The 27,854-nt window shown below is 36.7% G+C and overlaps 1 protein-coding gene across 1 annotated transcript in view; it reads right to left on the bottom strand.

Annotated features, from left to right (window-relative positions):
* LOC122135674 (cytosolic carboxypeptidase 4-like) overlaps positions 1-22,568 on the bottom strand; it is a 139,755-nt gene extending 117,187 nt beyond the window's left edge. The window contains exons 1-4 of the mRNA XM_042715913.1: positions 22,348-22,568; positions 9,155-9,222; positions 4,906-4,969; positions 2,630-2,776 (exon numbers count right to left, since the gene is read on the bottom strand). Coding sequence (XP_042571847.1) covers positions 2,630-2,776; positions 4,906-4,969; positions 9,155-9,222; positions 22,348-22,423 — 355 coding nt within the window. The 5' untranslated portion in view covers positions 22,424-22,568. The remainder of the gene's footprint in view (positions 1-2,629; positions 2,777-4,905; positions 4,970-9,154; positions 9,223-22,347) is intronic.
* Between the last annotated feature and the right edge of the window lie 5,286 nt (positions 22,569-27,854).

The following is a 27,854-nucleotide window of genomic DNA, read 5'->3' as shown; positions in this document are numbered from 1 at the left end:
ATCAAACACTAAATCAGATTCATTCTAAGTGTGAACACAAGCACTGGCGTGATACACGAGACATACAGTTTAACATTAACATAAAATCATAATGGGCAAATTTACACTAATTGTGCAAAATAAAATAAGTAAGTAATAAATAAGTAAATAAATCAATAAAATAATTTTTCCCCCATTTTATGGCAGATAACATTTGGGTGATATTATAATTCCATAGGAATGTCTAAAGAAATTAAAATAAAACATTAAAAACTAAAAGTGAATTAAAGCATCACATTTTAAATGTATAAAAAATATATTTTGAAAATGACTAAAGATTATATTTAACAGTGTTATTAAATTATTAGTGTTTTTAAAGATAAACTTTAAATAAGGAATATATATACAAACACACACATTGTGCATTTATTTAAACAAAAATCTCAATTTTATCAAAAGTCACTTTTTTCAACCCTCTCCTCCAACTACGTCTCATAAGAGCCAATTTTTCTAAATAAATAAATAAATTCCAACAGATTTTTCCTGTTGATTATCAGTCACATTAGGGAGGGTTTAAAAAAAATGACTTGCAAAAGCCATTTCATGTTGCATTCAAAAATAACTTTATCTCTTATTTGAGGCCTGAAAGTGAATTAATTGCAATTGCATAATCAGTATTACATTTTCTCACTTTGTGTTCCACAAAAGAAAACGTTACACAGATTCAGAACAACAAAACAATGTGTAAATGATGACAGCATTTTCATGTTTTTGGTGAACTATCCTTTTAAGATGAGAAAAAGCAGAATAATGAAAATGCTGTAGGATGTTACAGTATTTCTATATAGTACATCAACTATTTATGAATCTGGAAATCAGCGCAGATCATTGCACCCTTTGAAACAGACAATGATATCCGCTTTGTAAATGCAAATGGATTATTGAAAACTCAGTGTGGGGTGGAAAATGCTGTCCGTAAAAACCCACTGCCCAGAGAGGAATGCTACAGGAATGCTTCAAACCCAACATCCCGCAGACCCACCATGACTACAGGCGCTTACAAAAACAGCTTGAGCAAAAAAATAAAAATAAAAAATTCCCACTAGCAAATGAGTTTATGTTCTTAACAGATGGAGTTTGTTTTTAGACGTGTTTTGTCTAAATGGCAAAGGGAGACGTGAAGATGAAGGAAAACATGCCCTGCTGGTTTGACTCAGGGTTCATCAGGACAGACATCAAAGTGCAAGGGTGGAACGCTGACAGACATTAGATCCAGCGAGGGATCAAACTCTCGCTCCTTAAGTTACACAACATCTAAACACTGATCGTGCTTATGCTCAAACGGCCACCTCTGACCCCTCAGGATTGAGGGCTTTTACCTGACCTGACAGCGACCCTACACATGCTGTCTGCACCCTCAGACGAGATGTGACTTATGGGCATTCTGCACATTAGAGATGTCTATTTTTGGTGAGGTGCTATTTATAGCAATCCAGCAATGAACTCAGAAATACTCAGCACTAAAGATGATTAAATTATAAATCAAAATGAAAAATATTGTCTGTCTCCTGCAGTGTGAGCCATTTAAAATGAAGAGTTGAAGAGAAAACGTTAAATTGAATTGGAGTTGTAATAATCTGAGGACACTACACGGTCTCTCAATCAAGTTTCTGGAGCCAGTTATTTTATTTTATTTTATTTTTTGGGTCCACACCGAAAGTTGAAATGTTGGTGCGAAATGACAATCACAGACAAATCAGAACATATTTCACAATTAAAGGACTATTTTAAAGGAAATTATGTCATTACTACTGTATTCATGCATCCTCATGTTTTTAATTCACTATTTGTTTTTAAAATGGAAATGTTAAATAATATTCAAGCAGATATTTTATGTTTCAAGCTAAAATTTAAGTCACTATTCATTATTCATTGTAACAGTTAACTGAAAGTATTAAAAAGTATTTTCTGTGACATAAAGCTGAAATAAAACAAATATACGACATAAAAAACTTGAAATAATTAAATGAAATATGAAATAAAAAAGATGTAATATAAAAATGAATAGTATTAATATACATTTTTAAAACTAACTGAAATAATTTGAAGTACTAAAACTCAAAAAAAAAAATAATAAATAGAAGTATTATATTTAAAACGCTTACATTTTGGAGGTTATATAAATATATTAATTAAAATATTTATGAATAAATATTACATGAATGGCGCCTTGACAACTAATTTGAATTAAGTTTAGCTACTAAAATTATTAAAACCAAAACTGAAAAAAATAGGAATATTTAAAAATTAAATGAATAAAAAAAGACAGAAAGATGAGTTAAAACTTAAATTAAAATTCGAACGGAAAATAAAAAAGCTAATTAAAAATATGATTTAAATACTATAATTGTATAAAAATAATACTAACTAAATAACACTGTTATTTGTATTTGAGTTGTTGTTGTTTTTTGAGTAGCTCAGAGGATCTGTTTACTCATTTTAAATTACAGCTAATGGTGCATATGCATCATTGTCACCAGTAAAATAACACCATGAATTAAAAAAGTAAAAAAGTAAAATAAGAAACACATTGTCAATCATTCCTTTGATTCCTCCCCTTCTCTCCTAGCCCCTTTTCCCCATCACTCACCTCGGTAGCCCACCTTGGCCAGCAGGTGCAGCAGAGGCAGTAGGATGGTGTAGTTGGGCGTGAAGCTCCGAGCTGAATTCACCAGAGCCGTCAGGAGAGCCTCGCTGCCTCCTTTCGATATCATATGATGAATCCGTCTGTCTGTGCCTATAGGAAACAGCCGCCATCATTTCACAAAATGTCAAATTTAAGCTGATAACAACTCGTACGCCAACCAGCAGTGGCATCTTTGCCACTGCCGTATTATAGCAAGATGATATCTGGGTTTATTTTCGACTTTCTTTCAGAACTTTCATCCTGATTAGAACTTTGTGCTGGAGGCTGGTGAATAAATTTGGCTAATTACTTAGCAGTGAATTAATTTCAGATTACAGAATTAGTATAGTACTCTTCCACCTCTACAAGAGTATTATTTGATAGATTTGTTGGTGAATAATAAACAAGAATAAGACCAAGATATGGAAATAAACAGCACTGAAACAGCTCACTTCATATAATTAGATCCTGGGAGAAATGTGCATTGACGTCATGTCTCCTTTCACCGGTATTTTCAACATTATTTAGACTGCTTTAAAAGATTAGGGTTTGAAGCTAATGCCTCTAGATTATTGCAGAAGTTCGTCTTTTTTTTTTTTTTCTTGTGTTCTCAGGTTCTCTTGACTTTAATCAATCACATTATTTACATTTGTTGATTTAGCAGATGCTTTTATCCAAAGCAACTTACAAATGAGGAAAAGTGATTCATTACAGTTTCTTTACGCAGGGACACAAACTGAAACGTGCATGAAAAAAGTATAGGAATGTTTTCTCTGCTACAAGTATTTTTGGCCCTGTGATTGACTTAACCGTATTACCTAGTAGAAATAATATTTAAAAATTGTTAAAAAAGACTTCTTTGTCTTGCTAAACTTAATTTTATACATAGCATTTTGTATATTATAAATACACACAAGTAATTTTTATTTTATTTCACATCTCATATTTAATCTCAATCATGCTCTTAAATGATGCTGTTGTCTCCTTAATAACAAAATGCAATAACTTCTGAAAAAAACTTTACTACTGGCAAAAATGTTGGTTTTTATGGAAATAACAGGATGATTATTTTTGTACAATAAATATTAAATTGACCTGTGTTTATTTCACTCTTTGTTCATATTTTAAAATAATAATACATTTTATTATATATTGTGACGAGTCAGCTGCCTCCTCCCTGATAATCACCGGCACCCCGTCCTAAATCGCCGCCCTTCACCAGGCTCCCGATAGGAGTGGGTGTGGGAGAGAGGAGGGCGCTGGACGAGTCAGGGCTGGCGGCGTGTGATGGGGCACACCTGAAGGAAATGGAGCCTCATCACCGCCGCTGTTTTTAAAAGCCCAACGCGCCTCTCCTCGGGAGACCGGTCTCTTCCCCCCCGTGCATGCACACTGGTGTGTCCTCGTGGGTCCAGGAAGGGTGCGTTGAGGGACTCCCGCGCCACCAGAGACGTGAGCTGCCGGACCCGCGGTCCGGTCGAGAACCGCACCCGTCTACACGGCCGTCGGGCCAGGATGCCGGGCCGTCCTTCCCCTGCAAGCGCCGCGGCGGCCAGCGAGGAGGATGAAGCCGCTAGAAGAAGCCGCCGCCCCTCGCGCCCCGGACCGAAGAGGGGAGCGCGTGTGGCCGCCGGACTCCGCCCCTTACCTGGACCCTTCCTCCATGAACACTACCAGACCCCCACGAACCCCGCAGCACGACGAGGACACCAGATTCCCTGTTGTTTTGGACACTGTTCCCCTTTTGGACACTTTATTCCCCCTTGTTTTGGTTTTTCTGTTAAATAAAAACCTCTCCGAGGCCTGACGCCACGCCCACTGTGTCTGTCGTTGGCTCGTCCCGCCACAATATATATTCCTATTTTAAGAATGAAAGTCTTAATGAGACCTAAATCAATCAATAAATAAATCAATTAAATAAAGAAATATTTCAACAATAATTTATTATATATATATATATTACAAATAACATATAAAATAAATATTTTAATATTTCAACAAAATTTTAAACGTATATATTACCTTAATATAAATCAATCCCCAGGACATACAAGTGCCCACAGTTGAAGAAATGCCTATATATCAGCAAATGTATTTTTGTTGAAGTGGTTTTATTGGACACACCAAGTGTTTTCAGTCCTCATGGTTGATGAAACTAATTTTAGCACACTTGCAATCAGTGCAGAGATGTGACAGAATATGAATCAACACATTTGGCTGAAGAAAAAAGGGCATCTCACCTGCTGACAACAGTTCATCCAGGACATTGAGGATGTTTAGCATGTTCTCAATGTCTCCAGCATTCTGAAAAGAGAACAGAAAGAGCAGCACACTTAAAGCTCAACCTCTGCATTAAGACTTCCTATAGCGTCCACACAAAATTTGGCTCAACATCCAGGAAACATTCTAGCAACTCCAATAAAGCATTCACAGATGACATCACTATTGTGCCTCATGTGTTATATAAAGTGTTGAGTGCTTCCTGGCTGGCACAGCAAAAATCACCCGACATTGTGTCCGTTTTCAGAACGCAGTGAGGCTGGTACCCCGGCGGGGACCCGGAGCCCCGTGGTTAAAAGCAGCAGCAGTTGACGGGTAGGCGGTCGGAGGCTGTAATCCTCAGAGAAGGAACTTCACAGCTGGGGATTCAAGCTTCAGCTCTCATTATAGGGCAAAAAAGACAAAGAGAGAGAGAACACAACATTGTCCTGCCTGCATCTGTGCTGGCCGTGTCTTTCTGACAGTAGCCATTGAATCCTATTAGGCATCTTCACAGCTAACTGCACCGCAAAGAGATGTGTCCTGCCAGGGAGCTGTCACTCTTACCCACATTAGTGAACTGACAAAAGAGACCAGTGTCAGCAGAGCAGTCATACATGTACTTTTAAATTTAACGGGGCTAGTTTCTGTGGGTGTGGAGATGTATTGTTTGGGTCTATTATAATAGATGCATTCTGGACAGTTTTATTTACATATTATTATAGAATTGACTAATATTTTTAATTAGCTTTTATTTTCATTTCAGTTGAAGTTTTATTATTTTTATGTCGTTTACTAATGTTTAGGAGTTTGTTTTATATATTTCTACATAGCTTTTAATTATAATTTATTCATTTTTAGTTTTAGTAATTTTAGTACTTTCAATTAGTTGCCCAGGCAATATTTCTCATTTTAAGTTTTTTTTTTTTTTTTTTTTTTTTTTTTTAAGACTTCAAGTTTAAGATTTCATTTTATATTTATTTATTTTATTTCAATTACTGAAAACGATTTTGGCTCTGGAAATACGATAAGAAAATACTGCATGATGTATATTATTTTAGCAAAAATGGCTGCATATTTAGACTTTTTGTGGTTACATTTTGTACATGACAGCAAATTTAGGAGAAGATATTCAGCAAAACTCCAAAGGAAGCACATGTGTTGCATGGATCACTTTTATAACTTTATTTTATTTTTTTTTTTTTTTTTTTTTTTTTTTTTTTTAGAACACAACTTTTTTTTTTTTTTTTAAACTAAAGAGCCATCGAGACATTTTGCTAAACAAAGCCTGTTGTGTTCCATGGAAGGAAGAAAAATCATAAAACTTGGAGAAACCTGAGGGTTAGTAAATGATTATTGGGTGAACGATTACATGAACTTTGTTTCAGGGGCTTTTTTGACCTTTTCGAAGACATAATTTTTCTAGAAGCATAAAAACATATTTATGGCAAAAAAAATTTAATTAAAACCTATGTTTTATGCAAAATCTCTATAACTATGAAAGATATAATAGAAAAATATGAAATGTTACCAATAAAGAACAAATTTATTAATTGTGAGGACATTTTTGTCACATTCTGTGGCATTTTCACTCCATATACCCCCATTAATTTCTGACCCTGAAGGTGACTGGTTTTAATGAAGAAACTACAACTCACTCAAGATGAACTTTTACACTAGTAAAATGGAGCATGTGCTCTTTCTTGGAAATCGATGGCCCTGTCATCACCATCTGGGCTAATTCCATGCAACCATGTTAATTACTCAACATTAATGAGTGTGACTACCATAGACAGCCAGCTGGAACATCATTAAAGCATTATTTGCCCAACAATCTTTTAAAGTTTTAAACTTGAAAGTGGAACTCATTTCATATCCCTGTTGGTTTTTAATTCTCTAATGAGGAACACTGACTACCTCTCAGTGCACACCATTAACTTTTAAGAGGGTGGCAGGAACGTGCCGGGACAGCTTTGGCTGGGAACCGCTCCTTTGAGACCAAACAATTCTGAATAGCTCAGGAAATCTATTAAAAGTTATTCTGACACACTTTCAAAATGATTTTGTACATCTTAGACACCAAAGGCAGGACCTGATGTGTCTCTGCAAGGTGATACGAGAGCTATAAATCAGAAAGGGAAAAGCAGAGGAAGAATATGAAAAATAAAAAATAAAAAACTCCGACACGGCACCCTGAGCTTCTGTGTCAGTCTCAATTTGAATTAGCGGGAATCCCATTTCAGGCACCAACAGCTTCATGTCAAGGACAGTGAATTTGGAACTGCTGCGTTTGATGCCAGTCATGGCTGGAGGAAGGCGACACGCTGGCTGTGGCTAATCGTGAGGGTATTACTAGCTACCCTTGTCATTTTGCGTTGTAATAAAGGAGTCAATTCTTCAGAGCCGAGGCCACATGGCCAATGCCAAGCAGCTGCAAGGATATTTATTTGAACTGACAGGACATAAAGAGGTATGTTTTTTCTTTTCTTTTTTTGCCCGAAATGGACAGCTATTTTCGGTCATGTTCAAATGCGCTTTATGACATGAGATAGGGTAGATAGGTAAAGTCTATTGGTTTAATTCGCACCACCAATGAAAATTAGCCTTCGCCTGCTAATTCATGAATGTTGATTAATGTACATGCTGCTCAACATTTAAATACTTTGCTAGTGCTTGCTAGCAGTTGCAGTGCGCTTCAGAAACCCTCCACCTTCCCCAGCTCCACCTGTATAGATCTGCTACGGTGTGAATTTATGCATGTTATGGGGATTATTTCATATATGTTATATGTGCAGCAACAGTATTTCCTTCATGCTCAATTATACTAAATATTCAAAATGTCTGTTATTGAAATTAAAAGAATAGAAGAATATTGAAGAATTTTTAAAAATATATATTTTCTTAAAACTGTAATTCACACTACAGTATAATGGATCAGAACACACACACAAAAAAAAAAAAAAACTATTGAGTCATATAATCCTAGTGAGGATCATTTGCTTTAACAAACACTCGATATGTATGCAAGTTCTCTGTAACTTTAAAGTGGTATACATTTTCCCTCTGGTGAGATCAGAAAGATTTTCCAAACTGCATTTGCTTTTCCCCTTTTCCTTACTCTTATCAGCATAGTGGGAATACATCTCATCTTATGGTTTTCACTCTCAATTAATCGCTTTGATGCATACACTAAATAATTTCTGCCCTACTGAGTTTGATTTTCATGCAAGAGGTAGAAAGTTATCGGAAATTCAGCACGTCGCCGACCTGTGAGCATATAAGGCCTCAGCGGCTCATTGGCAGTAACCGATATATACAAATCACTGATATGAAATCAGTCACCATAAGCTGTGGAAGTGGATTAAAACCACATTTAAATGTACAATTTGGATTCATATGAGATGTTTTGTAAGTGCAACAAATCTACTCAAAACAGATGTGGAAAAAAGTTAACAAAAAATAATGTTTACTGGTCTACGACATCTTTTATTTCAAACCAACATTAACTATAGTATCGACGCATATATATATATATATATATATATATATATATATATATATATATATATATGTGTGTTTGTTTGTGTTTGTTTGTTTGTGTGTTTTATATATTATAATAGTTAATAAGCTGTTGTATTTTATATGGAGTGGCTCACCTCATGGAGACTGACATGAAATCTCACTAATTGAAATTTTTTATTGGAATATTTTTATCATGGAAGTCTGCAAAAGGTGTATTTCTAAATAGCAAATGCAACTAAAGCATTTGCATGATGTTCCCTCTAAACCACTAGGTGTTAGTATAATCCAATACGCATGCAACTTTAACAAAACAAAAGGCTGAATCAAAAACTATTTGACCACACAATGTTTCCCTTGAAAAAGTTGTTTAGTACGCACTATTTAAAATAGCGCTCACAACGATATCACCAAACAGTCTGCAAATAGCAGCTAAAATTTCAAGCGGCTGCATTCCTTTGCGCACGTTAACAAACGTTGTTAAATTCGCCTCAAGTTGGGTAAACATGTTTACATTGACCACATGCTACTTTTTATGGTTTTGAGAGTCCATGTCATTTATCTTTCTCACTCCACAAATGGAAAGTGTCCTGCATGTGTGGGTAGTGTTCCCAGCGCGCCTGCCTGCATCAGTGGGGCATTCCTATGCTTGACGTGTCAAAGAACGAGAGTGAAACCAGATGCATGCATTCACAAACAATGTGTGCTTACCTGCAATGTGCTGAGGAGGACCTCGAGTCCACTTGAGCTTGGCGCTGCCATGGTGGGCCTCGATCGTGCTGAAGAACGGAAAGAGGCAGGAAAATTAAAGAGCAGTTAGAGTGACACAGAGGCAGCACCGTCTCCCTCTGCGCTTTAACAAGATAGACGGGTAAAGCCGAGAGGGGTTCAGCTTGTCGCCTGAAACTCTATCTCCCTCAGATAAACCTGCGGGCTGCTCCAGTTGTGCACGGACATTGAGATGAGGCTCCTATTAAAAGGGCCTGACGAGACACAGGGATTAAACCAAGCCGAGCATTTCACAGGAGAGAGGACAGGACCTGGAGGGATACCAAGAGGCTGAGGAATCTTCTCTTAGTGTGTGTGTGTGTGTGTGTGTGTGTGTGTGTGTGTGTGTGTGTGTGTGTGTGTGTGTGTGTGTGTGTGTGTGTGTGTGTGTGTGTGTGTGTGTGTGAGTGTGTGATAAACAAGAGAGGTGAGCAAGTATGTGTGTATATGTGTGAGAGAGCTAATATAGTCAGGCTGTGCTTAAACATGGCCTGGCACTGACATTAAAAAGATGATCTATCCCTGAAATAAATCTCGACGGAGTAAATGAACTTGATTAGTGTGGGATACACATTCACAGCTGTGTTTTTGTTGCCATCCCAGCTAACAGGGAACGCTGTCAGAACTTTGGCTAACTTTCTGGCAGTGTTCTGTAACACTACTAGAATGTTCATTCAAAGTTAGTTGGTCTTTAATAATGCTGTCAAAACATTTCAGTAATGTTCTCAAAAAAAAAAAAATCTTAATTAGACACTGTTCATAGAACGTCTTTTTATGAAATGTTTTAGTTGCTATTTGTTTCAGGACATTCAGGGAATATTCAAAAATAATGTTCCCATAATGTTTGCAATGTTTGAAAATGGAACATTCCCTTTGTATTTATACACTGTTCATGGAACACCTTTTTCTGAAAACATTTTACTACTTACTACTTGTTTCGGAACATTCAGAGGACATTCAAAAGTAAAACAATTCTGGGACAAAAAAAAGTCAGATCACAATTCTGACATTTTCTTATAATTGCGTTTGCAATTGCAATTGAGTTTTTATCACGCAGTTTTGACTTTGTAACTCGCGAACTTTGTAACTTGTGAAATGTAAACAATTGTGAGAAAAAAAAGACAGAATTTTAAGATAAAAAATTCGCAAATACGTTTTAATTTTTTTTTTATTATTCAGTGGCGGAAATAGGCTTCCAATTATAGTTGCTTTATTGTGTTCTGACTAATATTCACATTTAGTAGATGATTTTATCCAGAGTGATTTACAGATGAGAAAAATACATGCAGACGCAAACGGGAATGTCAACAGTTGACTAGAAGTTCCCCAAACTTCAAATGTGGACAATCTTCTGAAAATGTGACTGGCATGTTTGCTTTGGTGTGAAATAAAAGTACATACAAATCCATAAAAAAAAAAAAAAAATTACAATCTTGACTATTTCTCCAAAACTGCAGTAAGATAAAACAGAGAGCAAATCAAGTCTTTCCTTCAAAAAAAAGATACACCAGTATTCTTCCCTAGTTTCAGAAGATATCTCAACACAAACTGCTTTCATGTGAACCGATCTATGGAAGTTAAACAAAAAAATAAAGTCTAATTGGGACATCATATCTCACAACAGCATTTTTTTCCACAACCACAGCATCATTCTTCATAATTTGTTTTTTCATCTGGGTCATGTCTTCCACAATTACTGTACACGTCGTATGTCAGCAATAGTCTCTTCTGTTTCTGTTTGTATTGCTCCAAAGAAAAAAGGAAAGGAAAAACATACCTAACTTAAAATAAAGCAAACCAGAGAAATCTAGCCTCCTAGAATGCTATGAAAGAGCAATAAACTTGTGTTATAAGGGCTGCACATACAACTAAAGCAAAATAATGAGAGAAAACCAATACCTGCAGTTTGCTTCAGTCTATACAGCAGGTTCAGGTCATAACATCTCTTTATAGAGATTCCCAGAGCTCAGATATTATTACAGTACAGTTGCTTGTGTTTGAGTTATGTTACAGCTAAAATTTTCCACATGCAGTGCCACTAGTGTCATCAACATATGATGAAGTGCATGGAATAAATACACAAACATGCGTTCACACATGAATACACAAGTAGCTGATTGATTTATCTAGAAGATTCATAAGCGTACACACAAAGCACCTTGCAATTTATCATGTTAAAAGAGCTTTCATATGGAAACCTATCATAAAACTATAATCTAATGAGGTATAAAAATATTCAAACTACAAAAGGACTATACTGCAATATGTGAAACGTGCAAGGATAACTGGTTATTGTAACAGCTTTGTGTCTCTACACTACACCCACACATTCTAGGGTTCTGCTACTGCATGGATTGGCTTATTCAGTGTGTGATCATGCAAGAACAAAATGCTGACGCTTTGGGGAAAAAAGCGAGCAAAGCCATTCTTACATTTTCAAAGCTCGTGATTGACAGCTTTTTGGCAAAGCTAAATGTGGTGAGAAGAAGTGTGCGGGAGGACGGTGTGTGTACAGTAATCGATGCCAAGATAGTTCCTGCCTTCAAACTCAAGCAGTAGGAAGGTTTTGCAAGCCATTTGCTGCAGTAAAAATTTGCATGCACACAGCACTTCCAGTATTACACAATGAATGAAAATTATGTCATGTCATTCAAAACCTGTTTAACTGTCTTTTGTATAATTTGCTTGGAGAATATCCTGACTGCTCATTTTCATATAATGAAAGTGGTTTGTAAAGATAAGCGAAAGGCACCATAAGGGTATCATAAACGTGGTCCAGATGACCCATTTGCAAACTTCTGAAGTCATACGAATATTTTATGTGAGGAACATACAGACATACATCATTATTTACTGAAAATCTATTCATAAGCAAAAGCCGCGATGATGAATTTATAAATGAATCATTCTTTTAAAAACAATTTTTCAAATCAGATGAAGGGGCTCAAATCTGGTCATATCACCATATGCTCTTCTGTATCAGCTGCGCCACAAGGATGTGCTGTTTCTACGTGTATTTAGCTTTGATTTGAAAGAAAACAGAGCATCCTTGTGGCGCGGATGATACAGAAGAGCATAAGCAGCATATGGTGATATGGAGAGACACAGAGGAGACTGCTGACAAAGGAATTGTTGAATAAAGTTGTTATTTTTGTTTTCTTCATTTACTAAAAGTGTTCCCGTCGCTTCATATAACCCAGATTGCATGTCTGATGGCAGAAGGAGTATTCTGATAACGACTCTCATACCTTTTATGGACATTGACACGGTTACAGTATTTACTTGGCAGTCTATGGGACAGTCACAGGCCTCCCGGTTTTCATCCAAAATATCTTAAATTGGGTTCTGAAGACGAACGAAGCTTTTACGGGTTTGGAACGACATGGGGGTAAGTGATTAATGATAAAATTTTCATTTTGGGGTGGAGTATCCCTTTAAATCATACAGTTATCTCATTGCCTGAATGTTTTGAATCCTGGCCACTTGTTTTCACATAATTAAAATGGGTTGTGAACTTCCAAATGACAAGAAAGCACCATAAATGCATCATAAAAGCGGCCCATATGACTGTATAATCTTCAAGTCATACAACAATTTTAATTTGGGGAACATACAGTAGTTTACGTCATTAATCAATGAAAATCTTCTTAATGTTTATAAGAGGAACTAGTGATGACAAATTCTTTTTTTTTTTTTTTTTTTTTGAGTCAAATTATTTGAAACAGATAAATCAGTCCACAAATTTGGTCTGAAAGACTGTTCTGGTTCTGGAAGTCTTGAGTTCAACTCAATAGCTATGTTTCCATCACCCTGTTTTTATGCGCATTTTGAAGTATTTCATCAGAAACGTGTGATGTGACAGAAACACTCAATTTCTTGTCACTCTTTAGCTCCATCCACAGTGCACCTCCAGGAGCTCTGCTTTTTTCAGAGAGATTCGTAAAGGCCCCCCACCCCCCACCCACTACAAATTTACACTTGCTCTATATCTCTCAGGCCTTATAATTATCTCAATCATGGGCACAATTTAATCTGCCGACTACACTATTATGCAGAAGATGACTTAAATGTCCCATCAGGCCAAAGCAAGCATATTGTGTCCAGCTGCAAACACACAGCTATTTATACCACTGTTTTAGGACACTGAACGTCAGTAGAGGATCTGAATCCTGGGTGATGACAGCTCTAGTGCAACTGATGAGATCAAGATGTTGTCCAGAGAAATCAAAGCGAGAATAGGCATCCTACAAATGCAACACTGCAAACCTACAACCAGACTGAGAAAAAGCTGGCCTGAATTGATGACTATTCCATATGGGTAGGTTTTCCATTTTAATTGAAGTTAGTAAAAGAGGACATCTATAGTTCATTTGCATTGTAACTTTCAATTTGAGATTGTAAACTTACTCAATTTGAAATTGAAAGTACATTTGTGAGACACCAATTCACCTGACCACCTCATGGTAAACTAGGCCCGTCTGAATAGGGCTTAACTAACACAGATCATATCTTTAACATAAAAAACAAGGGCAGCAGCACCTGTCAAGCCGTTCCATCTGCAGTGCGTCATCAAACCGCTTTGCAATAATGGTCCAATCAAAGAACAATGTTTATAGTCAGCAGCTGATGAAGGCTTATGTGCGTCGTTTTCATTAGCGGATTCGCTGGCAGTAACCTGAGTCCTTCCTCTACAGTCAGGGCGATTTTGCTTATGGTTTATTTATTTGAAATGAATAATAATTATAAAAAATAAATAAAAATAAAAAAACTTTTAATACCACTCCTTAAAACTGATTCTAAATTTGGATGAGCCAGACTTTAAACCTATCAATTGAACTATAGCCTATTACTTGGCAGAAGATTATTATTATTATTATTATTATTATTATTATTATTATTATTATTATTATTATTATTATTATTATTAAAGATTATTATTATTATTATTATTATTATTGAGAATTAATTACAATTAAGAAGAATCACACTAAAAAAAACAAATATCAGATGTTTTGCTGTGATGATAATGCTAAACATTTAATAATGAAATTAATAATAATAATAATAATAATAATAATACAGTATTGATAAGTAATTAATAACATAATAACAACAACAGTAATAATAATTATGCTAAACATTTATCTAAAAATAATGATAATAATATTAATAATAATAATAATATGTTTTTTATTAAAATAATCATGCTAATGAAATTTAAAATTATATATAAAAATACAATTTACAGTTTTTATGGTAATAATAATAATAATTCTGCCAAGTCACACACTTCTACCAACACTTCTGCCCCAAACAATCTGCTAAAAACAGGTGATCCCACTAAACTCATGATATTGGTTGATCAACAGGGTGACACGTCTGTGTGTTCAAACAAACAGAGGAATTCTGTAAGTGCCACAGTGTTTACACTCTTCAGAGGACGTCAACACACAACTTTGCACATTCAAGTGGAATTGCAGTAAGTATTTTCAACCCAGTCAGCTGTGTGTTATTAATTGCAAACAAAACTAAAATTAGTTGTCCCAGAACTGTGGTTCTGTGTTTTAGGTAACAGAAGCCTGATACTAAGAAGGGAGACTGATTCTTTCTCAGGCGTCCAGCGATGAGCTGACACAGGACATGCTACCAACAGCTCCTGCTACAGCATCCATCTTCACCTCTGTCCTGTTCCGAGTGACCTGGTCAGTCATTATCCAACTTGAGATGTCTTTCGCAAGTTCGGGTTTCAGAGCTGAGTGAGTTTCCACCCCACCATTTGTTTCCAGGCTAAAATAAGAATTAGCAGCTCTTGCTAATTGCAGCTGTGATCACAGCCTTAATATTAGTGCAGCGTACCATGTCCATGAGTGGTAATTGGTACTCTTACAAATACATTTTTTTTTTTTTTTTTTTTTTTTGACAAACACCAGGATTGTGATTGTTCAGAAAGCAATTCACGTCTGAACTGACATGAGTTTATGAGGAGGAATTGTGCCAAATTAATTTTAAAAATCTTCCCTGAGAACTGCTAAGGGTTACAGTTCGACACTTTGTGCAGTAATTTGGCTATTTGGCACAATGAAAGCTTGTTTGGAAGAACAGTTTGAAGTAAAATTACCACACTACAGTTACTGGGAGCTTATAAGGAGAACGGAGAAAAAAAGGAAAATCAGTCTAGCTGGCTAATATGAACCATTATAATGAGAGCAACAAGCTTGGCATAACATTCAACACCATGTTGGAATATGGTCTTGTGGTCGACCATGTGTAAAACAAACTGTTGTAATTTGTGAATTAAATCCCATCGGAATAAAGTGGAAGTTTTTAATCGCAGAAGAGACATGTAAATGTTCTTCTACATCACCATAAAAGACTGAAAATACCATCTGAATATTCTACATCACCATAAAAGACTGAAAATACCATCTGAATAAGGCCATTTTGAAACTAATGGGCTAATCCAAAAATTAAGTTGGGTTGCAACCACTTGTGCTTGTAAATTATGTTTGTAAATTCAGTGTGCAACACACACACACACACACACACACACACACACACATATATACACACACACACACACACACACATATATATACATACATACATATACATACATATACACATATACACATATATATATACATATATACACACACACACACACACACACACACATATATATATATATATATATACATACATATACATACATATACACATATACATATATCCATATATATATATACATACACATATATATATATATACACACATATATACACATATACATATATATATATATATATATATATATATATATATATATACTGGATATATACACATATATATATATATATATATATATATATATATATATAAAACCTTGTTTAAACACTAGAGGGCAGTATATGAAACATGACTTAACATGCCACAGTGACAACACATCATGTCAAAATGGAGTTCAGTGTACTGAGTCACGTCAATATTGTTGTTCCACAGATATTTGCAACAGTTTTATAATAAACTATCATGTATCAAGATGAACAAGAAAACTAATATCTAATGAGTGCAGCATTTCTCAGACTTGCCATCAATTCTGACGCAGCCAGAGCAAAAGACTGCACTAATTAGTATGATGGTGCGAAATGTTCTCTATTTACATCTTGCCTCCCCCTCAGCATTACTCGACATTTCCCTCGAGTACGGAGATCTATTTAAAACCTTTTTGACCTTCATGTTTGACTGGGCTAAAGAGTAAGAGGCTTAAGACAAGAAACAAAACACCCCTTCCATTGCCAGCTGCCTCCCACCCCTCCACCAATGTTAATGCTGTTGTTCACTTAGCCTTTTTCATTTTCAGTTGCCATTCATGCACAACTACCCATCATTCAAATAAAGGGACCTGGAACATTTACTGTATATCTTCTCTCTTATATGTATTTATGCATATGTTTACATCATAGTTCGTTTATTTCGAATCGGCCATAACCATACTGACTCATGAGAGAGTCAATTGTTAGCTCATTAACGGCTCTCAATGATCCACTGGCTTCAGTCTAACTGCGCAAATGCATTTGAGGTTGTTTCATGAATCTTTTTGATTGACTCATTAAAATGAACTGATTCAAAAGAGTCAATTGGTCACAAATCGTACCTGATGGCTCATGCTGTATTGGTTATTGTATGTATGGTGCTCACTGTAATGACACTAATTTATCTGCCTGGGAATATCATTATCTAGTTTCATCAGATTTATTGTCACATGTTTTCAAAATTTGTCACATTTGCTATCATACTGAAGCCCTAAATTATATTATACATTAAAAGGTTTTAGCCATACAGTGACTCGCTGTCAGGGTGCGGGCTAGACAGAGGACTCAGATGCAGAGTAGGGAAAAGGAGAATCTTTATTCTCGCCACAAAACACAAAATAACATAAACAATAATCAAATGCTCTGGCGCACACAGAGATCCTCCGAGCTGGCCGGCACACTGCGGACCACTCGCGCTGCCGGATCTCCGAACTACGGATCCTTAGACGGGAAAACAGAAGGTGAGAATGCAGTTTGGACACCACACAAACCACGGGCAAAGACAAAACAATCTACTCACGATGACAGACAGAGAGGCAGAGACATATAAGGGAGCTGGGGAACGAGCGACAGGTGGGGAAGACTCAGCTCGTGATCTGCGCACCCCCACCACGATCAGCGCTGATTGCCCAGACCACGAGCTACCGAACCGACAGGACAACACAGACCGCAGGGGAAGCTGAGAAGGCACCCTGCACCGTGACACTCGCCATCAAAATACTGTAGAATTTGATTGAATGAACACAGACACCAACAGACATCAACTTAGACATCAACAATGAAATATATGGAAACTACAAATCTGCTAAAGATGGTTATCAAGCCGCTTCTTATTTGTTGAAGCTTTTTTTAGGTGGTGGGTAGTGATTTTTGTGAATGTGTGTGTGGAGTGTATGTGGTTTTTTCTCTCAGTAAGTGCTTAGGGAGGCTCTGGATGGCACCCCTGTCATGCAGACAAATCTGAAATGATAGGTTGGTATTATCAGGTCATCTCCTGCTGTAACGAAAAGGGCACGATGAAGTTCACAGGTTCCCTGTATAACTTGTACGGAGCCGCTGGGAGTACAGCGAGTGCCAAAGAACCACGGCCAAACTTCAGCACTGAGTCAAGTTAAAGGACACAGGTTCATCCAGCCACACTGGCATATTCTATATAGACAAATGCATGCATACGCAACTCAAGCACACCCCATACACAAAGCAACCCGGCATGTCAATCATAAATCATAAACCGAGGATTTATGGAAAATCAGCTTTCTCATCGATAACATTAATCAAGTCAAGTGAAATTCCAGGCCCACACTGGCTCAAAGGTAGAAGCCTATATCGCATGTCAGTAACTGCATATGCTTTCTTAAAATAGTCCAGCAATATACTCTGTTACTACACTACAAATCACAACATAAAGAGTTGATATTCCATTCTCAGCACTGAGATCCAAGGAAGAAACCCGGCTATTCACTTCTGACCAGAATGATAAATTAGGAGTCACCGAGCTGTGGCAGACATTAGATGTTATTTGATTTTAATTATCAAATAGCTGACATTAGAATTGAGAATTGCAATATATAAACACAGGGGAAAAAGTCACAATTGTGAGATGAATTCACAAGTTGCGTTATTTTTTATTCTATGGTCAGAACAAAAACAATTGCGAGATGTAAACTCAGAAATGTAAGAAAGAAAATCAGAATTCTGAGATTCTCTCTCACCGTTCTGAGAAAAAAGTCTTCAGTTTGCACATGAACGTGTAAATCTTTTTTTCATGCCTTTTTAAACATCAGCAGGTCATGAATGTTTACAGGCAGCCATGCTTGACCTTTGACCCTGGATGCTGACGTACCTGGGGTCAAAGGCTTGGAAACGCACCTGCTTAAAAGGCCAGCTGCTCATACCAGATATAACTATATTACAGATCATCCAACCCTCACATACACTTTCCAAACTAAACTAAAGACAGAAACACTGCATACCTGGATTGAATTTAACTGTTCCAGGTTTCTTACAAACCAGGATCATAATCAGCTAGATAAAGGGGCCTTCTATTCCCATTACATCTTATATTCAGCAAAAATAATGAAGGAAAACAGTCAGTAGCAGCTTCTGAGTTGATTAGGAGATCTGTGTAATAGTGAACAAGTCAGATATATATTAAAACTATAATTATATAACATTTAAACTAGCCTGTTCATATTAACAGCTGATAGGGCATTAAGTGCCTGCCCTTCACATAAAAATTACACTCATCTCCTCCTATTAAATAGCATATATGCATTATGAAGGCATAATTACACCACTGACTGCTATTAAATGACATTAACGTTGTGATTCAGAGGAAAATTAGGTGACTTCCCTATTTTTACAGTATTTGCTATCTTAAAGGGGAGTGAAAGGTAAGAGCTAGTTAAAGATTTAATGAAATGGTTTGACGTATTTCCTATTCAAACAGGTTGGATCAAGACACATTGTCATTTTTTACAGCCAGTTGCCTTTAGCTTATGTGCCTGTGCAGAAAAATCAAAGAGAACAACACAGTTTTTCAGCAATTTATATGTTGCCTACAAAAAAAAAAAAGTGCTTAAAGCTACTTCTGGATTGCTGCCAATGGAGAAACAAAAGTTTTGCCCCCTGAAAATGATGGTTTCACTACATCAGCAAAGGCTAACTGCTAAAGCTAAACTAAACCGAAAGCCTGACCCATGACGTGCTAGTCGCTATTGCTAATCGGTGGTAAAAGGTTGTAGGAGAATGGGACATTCACATTATAGGGAGCTTTTTACTGGCATTTTAAAATTCCAAACAAGATCAATCATCATTGGTCCATTTTTCCAGAAGAGAAAGACTGTAGATTTTAAATGTGTATATCTGCTAAAGCTGTTAGAAAAACATTAGCATATATATGACCTCAAAGCTAATCGACATTTAGCCTAAACTCCCAATTTGGATTCATGGGGTCTTTACGGCTGTGAAGAAAAATAAATACCCTGCTACTAACAAACTCCTGTTGGACTTACCTTGTAAACAAAATGTTTAAGAGACAAATTTCTGTTGTTACCTAAAACGGTGTTCCCGAGCTAAAATTTTAACTTGAGACATGAATGATCTATTTTCGAATAGCATGTCAATATCTGACGATTCATCCTTCCTCAGTTCAAAGCACAGCAGCATTTCTTACATCAAATCCGGCAATTACGAAATGAAAAAAGATTTTTCAGCATCTCATTCTCCCAAATTGACTGTTCCCTGGGCAACCTTTCATTGCTTAGCAACTGTCACATCTGTTAAACAAGCGTCAGAATAAATAAATAAATATAAAACACTACTTTCTTACGCTGACAGCTTGGATTTTACCTTTGAGCATAAAAGAAAAAAGAAAAGAGCAGTTGTCAAATGAATGTTTCATTCAATAATTATCATTATAAATTAGCAAGACTAGTCACCGATGGAGATCTAGATCAATGACAGACCACCTAAAAAAAACTAGCTACCTAAAAAATAAATAAATAATTAAAATTATTATTATATTTGAATATAAACATGATAAAAAAAAATTATATATAGAATACTTATTAATTTAGACTTGCAGATTATTTACATTTGCAGTCCTTCACTGAACACCAGTAACCCACGTACTAGTTTGAGAACGCCAATGCCATTGTCTGGGCCTTATTTTTGATCAGGTGCCATGTTTTGCCAAGTGGTTTTTAGAAACTTTTAAAGTCTCCGTGCACAGCATAGCTTGTGCCATACCACTGCCATGTCCATTCTATAAAAGTTTCTTTCAGTCCTTAGTAAATGATTCCTAATTCTGTGGGAATACAGCCAGATAGATACCATAAATGCCAACCTGCTAGCTACTAAGTGTCACTTAAAGTTCCGCCTCAAGCTAGACTTCCTGCCCTTCGACCTAAAAAAAAAAAAGGGGGGTTTTGCCGCCATTAGGGCAACAGCTGCTGATTAAAGCAAGCACCATGAAGGGTAGGTGAAAATGGCATGACTTATCCTTGAACTTCAGGAGGAAACTAGAAACCTTCTTTGAAAAAAATAAATAAAACAACCGCGCATCACATTTGTTCTGTCTGAGTCACTTTAATCGTGTCCACTTGAAAAGTGGCATTAGCACAATGCTATTCCACTACATCAAAAACAAACATTCCATCTTAGCAGGTAAATTCAATTAGAGCTGATTATCACATTATTATTATTATTTTTTATTTTTGTACAAAAAGTATTAACCTCTTCGAGAGGCCGAAGTCTGACCATCATTAATAACGTGCTAATAATATAAAACAGTTTGACCCTGAAGTCCCCTAGCAGTGTTCAGCTTTAGTGACACATCAGCAGTGCCTACTGGGTTTTCTGCTTAATCTCCCTAAAGCCTCTAATGGCACGGCAGAATGAAGAAATATTTAAATGCCTCAGTGAATACAGTCATGGTTAAAATTACACAGAGGGGGTCATATCTTTTTTTACCAATATTGTTGAAAAGTGTAAACAACATCTAGAGTGTCACACACATACACAAACACATGCGGAACATTTACAGTAGTTCTATAACCAAGAAATGGTATCAAATGTTGCAGAAATCACATCCCCATAAGTGGCAAGGTGACTTCATCACACACAATACCACTGAATCCCTCTCTAATCCAGACAGGCAGGGTCTATAAATTATAACCTACACCTGTGGGACAGGGTCTTCCTAAAGCCGCAAGAGCTTTAGCGCTTTCATTCTCTCTCAATGGCATTCTCCTGGCACAAATGCATTGTGGGATGTAACTGTCACTCAGCAGTGGTCTTTGTTTAGTTACATAATACCATAAATATCCCAATGTTTGAGAGGCAAACTCATGGATCGTTAACCATACGAAAGGGGCAAGGAGGACAAATATCGAAAACTGCTGAGTTTGATGTTAAGGCTGCAAGATAAAAATAATATCATTTTGACAAGACTGACATGGCACTTTGTGATATGAAGAGAGGAGGTCAAGCTTATTTTAGAAACAAAACCCGATACGGCCGTTGTGCAATGTCTTGAGTTGATGGAAATAACTCATATCATCTTAAGCTCAGTTAAAAGCAAAGAGCAGGTGGGGCTTGAGACATTCCATGTGGTTGGCCAAAAGTGGCAAGATCAAGATGGCAAACACAAGAGCTTCACCCATCCCATTGGCACACCAACCACAAGGTAGTGCCTAAGCACAAATGAAAATCTTTTGCACATCAACAACAGTATGCATACATCAATCGGCTGATTATCGAGCATGCATTTAAAGGCTGACTATGGTAAATCTTTTAAATGTACCCATGCGAACCTCTGCAACAAAACTTTTCACTTATCACTCTACTAAGTCTTTTTTAAATGCTGGATGCATCAAGTTCATGCAATCTAGTCAAAAGCTGTGAAAGGCTGCAAAAGATCCCAGTGTGTAAGTAAAACAAGACATTTGCATGAGCAAGCTCTTTTTATACACAGCACGTTCTTGCTAAGTGCAGGACTTAATGTGCATTCAGAGCATTGCAGAGATTCATCTTCTCGCTTACCCCCATTAGTAAGGCTTTCACACTCCCTCAATGTCGATGTCCAGGTGAAGCGACCTGGTTTACTGTAGCTGTACATCTTGGGATGGTCAATAGGGTCAGAAAAAAAAGTTCAAAAGGATATAGGACCAAGAGTAACACAAAGTGGAACTGAATGTAAGATTCGCACCTGGCCGTTTTTTTAAATGCACTCCCCTCCCTTTGGGTAAACTCCCCAACTGGATTCTGGCCTGACAAAAAAGTAACAGGGCCAAGTGTACCGTAGAAGCCAATGGGATGTAAATCAGTCCAGGGTGCACAAGTCGTCTAGGGTGGTGTGGTGGCTTTCTGTGGGGGGTTGGTGTTGTGATTATATGCAGCTTCTTTAGGAAGCTTATGGCAGGGTTTATAAATGTATGTGTCTGTGGTGTTGCATGTGTGGTAGACTTAGAACCTGTCAATGGAGGATATCCAAACTAGTCTAGGGCTCTTGATGTGTCCATCCACACCACACAATATGAATAGCATGTTATGCCAGGAATGTATAAGTGAAAATAAACCCTATTCATGCAAGCATGCAACAGGATCCCTTTGATCGGCATGACACAAAAGCTAACAAGTATCACCACAGCACAAGTGTGCATCCTTACCCTATCCATGTTGTCCACATTTCAGGTCATTATTCTCCCTTGAGTGCTGCTAAACTGCATCAGAACAAAACAGCTGTAAATCACCATCTAAAGCCCCATTAACGTCAACTTGGTCGCCAAGTTCAGACAGTGATGTTTAGTTGCAACAATCACAGGAATTTCAAACATTATCCTGTCAAGATGGAAAATAAATAAAACCGTTGAACAGCTAGGCATGCACGGGAAGCTTGGAGAAGCATATCTTGTAAAGGCGGCTGCCTTCAACTACAAATTTACAACTGCTTGGCCGTCTCCCAACCTTTTAATTAACACTTTACATTGGGAGAGTGACTTCTGCCTGCTGCAGAACTTGTCAGATGGCCAAATCTCTTTTGGTCTCTAGGTCCTGTTTTCCAAACCACTTACTTGCAGTCCTTAAATTTTGCTCAGGTGAAGTATGGATTTCAATTGAGTTTCAGAGTTTTTGAAAGCCATCTTCAGCTCGGGACCCAGAAAACACCAGCACAGATACTTGCAAGGCAAGAAAGGATACACAAAAGATGCATTTTGAAAAATTTTGGACAATACAGTGGAAGCAATTGTGTTCTAATGTAGTTTAGATGACTTTCAAGGTTTACCAGCAGTGTTTTGGAGTCCCCAATAGGGTTCTTAACTTACAAGACGCTAAATGTTTGAGCCTTGCTACCGAAGTTGTGCACCATTTAGAAATTAATTGAGAATGGCTTTTGAATTGCAATTCAATACTTGAATTTGAATTGAGGTAGCAAACAAGATGCAGAATTTCAATCTAAATGAATGCAAAGAAGAATTGCAATGAGTGGAAACTCAATTAAATTATTTTTAGGCCAGGTGAACGGACGGACAAGAAGATAGTTATATGTAGCATTTATAAGTACAGAATGTTGAAGCTATTGTACAATGAGACCATGCATAATCTAAAGTTATGTTTTTACCACTTCAAGACCTACCAAAGGGAGCAGAAGATGGTCTTGACAGGCATGCAACTTCAATGCTACAAGCGTGGGACCTGAGGCAGTTTTTGTAGCTTTTGTTTGTCTTTGAGTGGGGCAAAATATATATATATAGAGCTCAAGGTGCACAAGCTGGTTCGAGAACATTCGAGAGGATCAAGGGGCTTATGCCAGTAGCCAGCTGATAGCCATGGATAGTTTAATCCCAGCCAAAGCAGGTGGAGTGTAATCATGTTTTCTGGGGATACCTTTCAGGAGACCCTTTCAAGTCCCTCACAGAGAGGTTTAGCTTCATCTCTAAACAACAGAGAGCACTCCTCCTCTTTCTCCTTCACCTTCCCTGTGGCATCGCCCTCTTTACACAGGGAACAACACTTTGCTTGTTCTTCTAGCATTCTGTGCACAAACATGTTAAATAAGTTATCAACCCGAGTGATGCAGGGCACCTGTGACAGACTTCTATGCCAAGCTGCTCAGAGTCCCATAAATAAATAAGAGCAGAGCTGAGAATGCCGGGAAGAGTGTGCAGCACTCTAAGCTGTCAGTTAACAATCCATCTTTAAGTCTTGATGCAAGCCATTCCTAGGTTAAAAACAAAAAAAAAAATGTTTTGCATGATTCAGAGAAAAAGTATTACAAACATTGTTAGAAACTCTGTAGTTCAGAGAGGAAAAGAAATAGCATAAAAGCATACTGTATGTTTCTTGAAATCAATAAGTGAATGAGAAAATCAAGTACACAGCGGGCATCAAGAAATTATTGATAAACTGTGTGGCCTGGATGCAGTCCTTGAAAGTCTCACCAAGGACACGCTCTAAACTATAAAGTCAAAATAAATTATTTCAGTCCACTCTGGATCCAAGCTGTGGATTCAAAAAGGCTTTTAAAAAAGAAATAGATGAAAGATCAAAGAAAGAAATGTACTTCAACTGCCAAAGGACGAGATGATTTCGAATAAAGCAAAAAAAAAAGTAGTAAAATACATTAATTTCAATAAAACACTAGTGATAAAACTTAACATGTATTGTTAACTACACACATAATTTAAACAATCAGCCATTAACAACACTGATTTAACACTGACAGGCCTTAAATTGAACATGTGTTTGAGATACACTAAGATCAACCAACTCATGAGTTATTTGTTCGAAAACCAGACTGGTTGTGCTCTGTTTATAATTCACTAAGAACCTGCTCATTTGGCCGTTCGTCCACACGCCAATGCAGCGCCAGGTCACTGAAACCGAACATTTTTGAATATGCCTGCCAGGGTGAAGATTTTCAAAAACTCCGGTTGCAGTGTTATCGTGTAGACAGTGAAACCGGGGTTTTTGGCTTGTGACGTCATTTTCAGGCTTCTGATTGGCCAACATGGCTTTAACGGTTGAGATTATATCGCCACCTGTTGGCTTGGCATGCTCTTGCATCATTGCATGCGTTTGCGTTTCCATGTGGACAGATATTTTTTTAAAAACAGAAGTAGGAAAAACTGAGTTTATAAAAATACCCATGTACGTGTGGACATGGCCTTAGCATCTGCTGAATGTTAACATTACAGAAAAAAATATTATGCTGTATAAAGACATGCAAAGAATACCTCTAGAGTTAAAACAAGTTGTTTTAATGTTCACAGTTCATGAATTTAACTCTCATGCTTTTGAAGGAGGTCGGTTTGATCAAGTGATGACAACAGTGTTTTTAATTTCACATCTGACGCCAATTTTCATTCCATGCTCAGACCTACAGGGGAATTACGCAAATGTGGATACTGAGACCCTTAAGCAGAAATACTTGTCATCTAGTGTGCTTAGCAAAACATAACCTCAGTATGAAATGCACGTAGACCCACCATCTCGAGTTGCTTTCTCCCACCAGTTATCAGATTCAATTTCTCTCAGGTTTTAAGAGTGGATGATTGTTTATTTTCATGTGATAACCGAGGCAAAATGTGCAAGCAATACAGCAGTAATCACAACAAATCATAAAAAGGGAGATTGGCCCTTTAGCTCTCCTTTTTATCTCAAAGGAAGCAGAGGTCTTTTGGTTATGATTCAGTGAGAAGCCATGGGTTTAAAAGACTTTTTAAACCTCAAAGTAAATAAATTAAAATTTATATAACTAAAATATATGCAACCTGACATTTATATCTCACAATTGCCTCATAAAGTTGCAATTATTCATCATAGTCAAAATTAGAATTTTCAAAAAGTCCCAATAAGCATGTAAAGTCAGCTATTTATGATTATAATTTACAAGATAACTGCAACTTAGCTACATAATTGAAGCTATATATCACAATAGCACTTTTTTTCCCATAACTATGGCTTAATATCTCAAAATTGTGACGGTTTCTCATTATTGTGACTTGAATTTAAACTTTATCTAACAATTACCTATTTATTTTTTTACATACGACAGAAAATGGTTTCCATATATACCCACTAAGAGTGGAGTCCAATTTTAGATCTAACTTTATTGAATTTATCAGAAAAATCTGTCAAAATGTTTACTTGACAGCAGCCAGTAATGCTTAATACACTGCTGATCATGAGTCTAATCGCCATCTGCAAATCTCAACATCAAATTAAAGAGGATGACTCAGTCCCTTGTGGTCCTCTAACTTAAATTACCACGTTAAGCATCTTTTCTTGCTATTAATGGTATTTTTGGAGAGAGATGTGCTTAGAGGGCACACGTTCGCTGCCAGTTCCGTATCTCCCCCTTTCATCAGGTCCACTAGACTCTTTTCCCACCTGTCCTGCACCCTGAATGAGATGTGCAATTTGTATTTTGTTCCCAACGCAACAGGACCTGCACTGTGGAAGTATCCCGCCACAACCAGGCTCAGGATTTTCCACTGGGCTCTTTTGTGTGCCAGAAAGTCTGACTGTCACTCAAACGGCGGCTGTAACATGAGCAATCGACCAAGCACTGGCACTCGCATGCTGGGGATGGCTGAAATAGCACCTTCCATAAAACACGCAGAGAGAGGGCAGTGAAATCTGACCTCAAGATGGACTGCCAGTTCTCCCACCCCACTCCAATATCCTTATCCTGTCCTACCACTCACCCATCTACTCAAATTCTGCACCAACAACCTCACAACAAAAAAAGCAAACGCACAGAGAGCAACAGAAAGAAGGGGAGGGGGGGGAGCAAAGGGCCTTTCTGAAATTTCATCAGTCATTAACTGCAGCTGCAGGAACACAGTGAGTAAATATCTGTTTGGTGGTGGGGAATGGGGGTGGGGCAAATCCCAGAAATAAAAACAAAATTTATTACACAATTTAATTCAAATAAACTCCTTTCAAATCTACTTTCATCTGTATGAGCAGTTACGCACAAAAATTCACATTATTGTGACAATAAGGTGCACTAATAAAGAACACACACATTATATTATAATGTAGTATATGTTATGTACATTAAATGTAACTGAGATCTACTGCGTGTTTATATATATATATATGTATGTATATGTATATGTGTGTGTGTGTGTGTGTGTGTGTGTGTGTGATTTATATATATATATATATATATAAATATATATATATATATATATATACACACACATACATACACACACATAAGAATATAAAAATAAAAACAAACACTTACACATACAGATGTAATTTAATTTATAAATTGTAATTTACACACACACAAACACATTATATATACAGTATTAAAATGAAAGATATTTGTTTTCAATAATAATAGCACATCTAAACACATGTATTTCTACAATACATGGCTGTTTTAAGATGTTTATTTTGTTAATAAAAAATGAATTTTTCATTTTATTTCATTTATCAAATTTTTCATTTGAATTATATATACATAATTATAATATATATATGTAATTATCATTTTGAAATGAAAGATTTTATTAAATAAAAAATAATAAAAA

This window comes from Cyprinus carpio, chromosome A25 (genome assembly GCF_018340385.1).
Source record: "Cyprinus carpio isolate SPL01 chromosome A25, ASM1834038v1, whole genome shotgun sequence".
Classification (NCBI taxonomy): domain Eukaryota; kingdom Metazoa; phylum Chordata; class Actinopteri; order Cypriniformes; family Cyprinidae; genus Cyprinus; species Cyprinus carpio.
The sequence above is the reverse complement of the archived record's forward strand: the minus strand, read 5'-3'. Positions and strand labels throughout refer to the sequence as shown.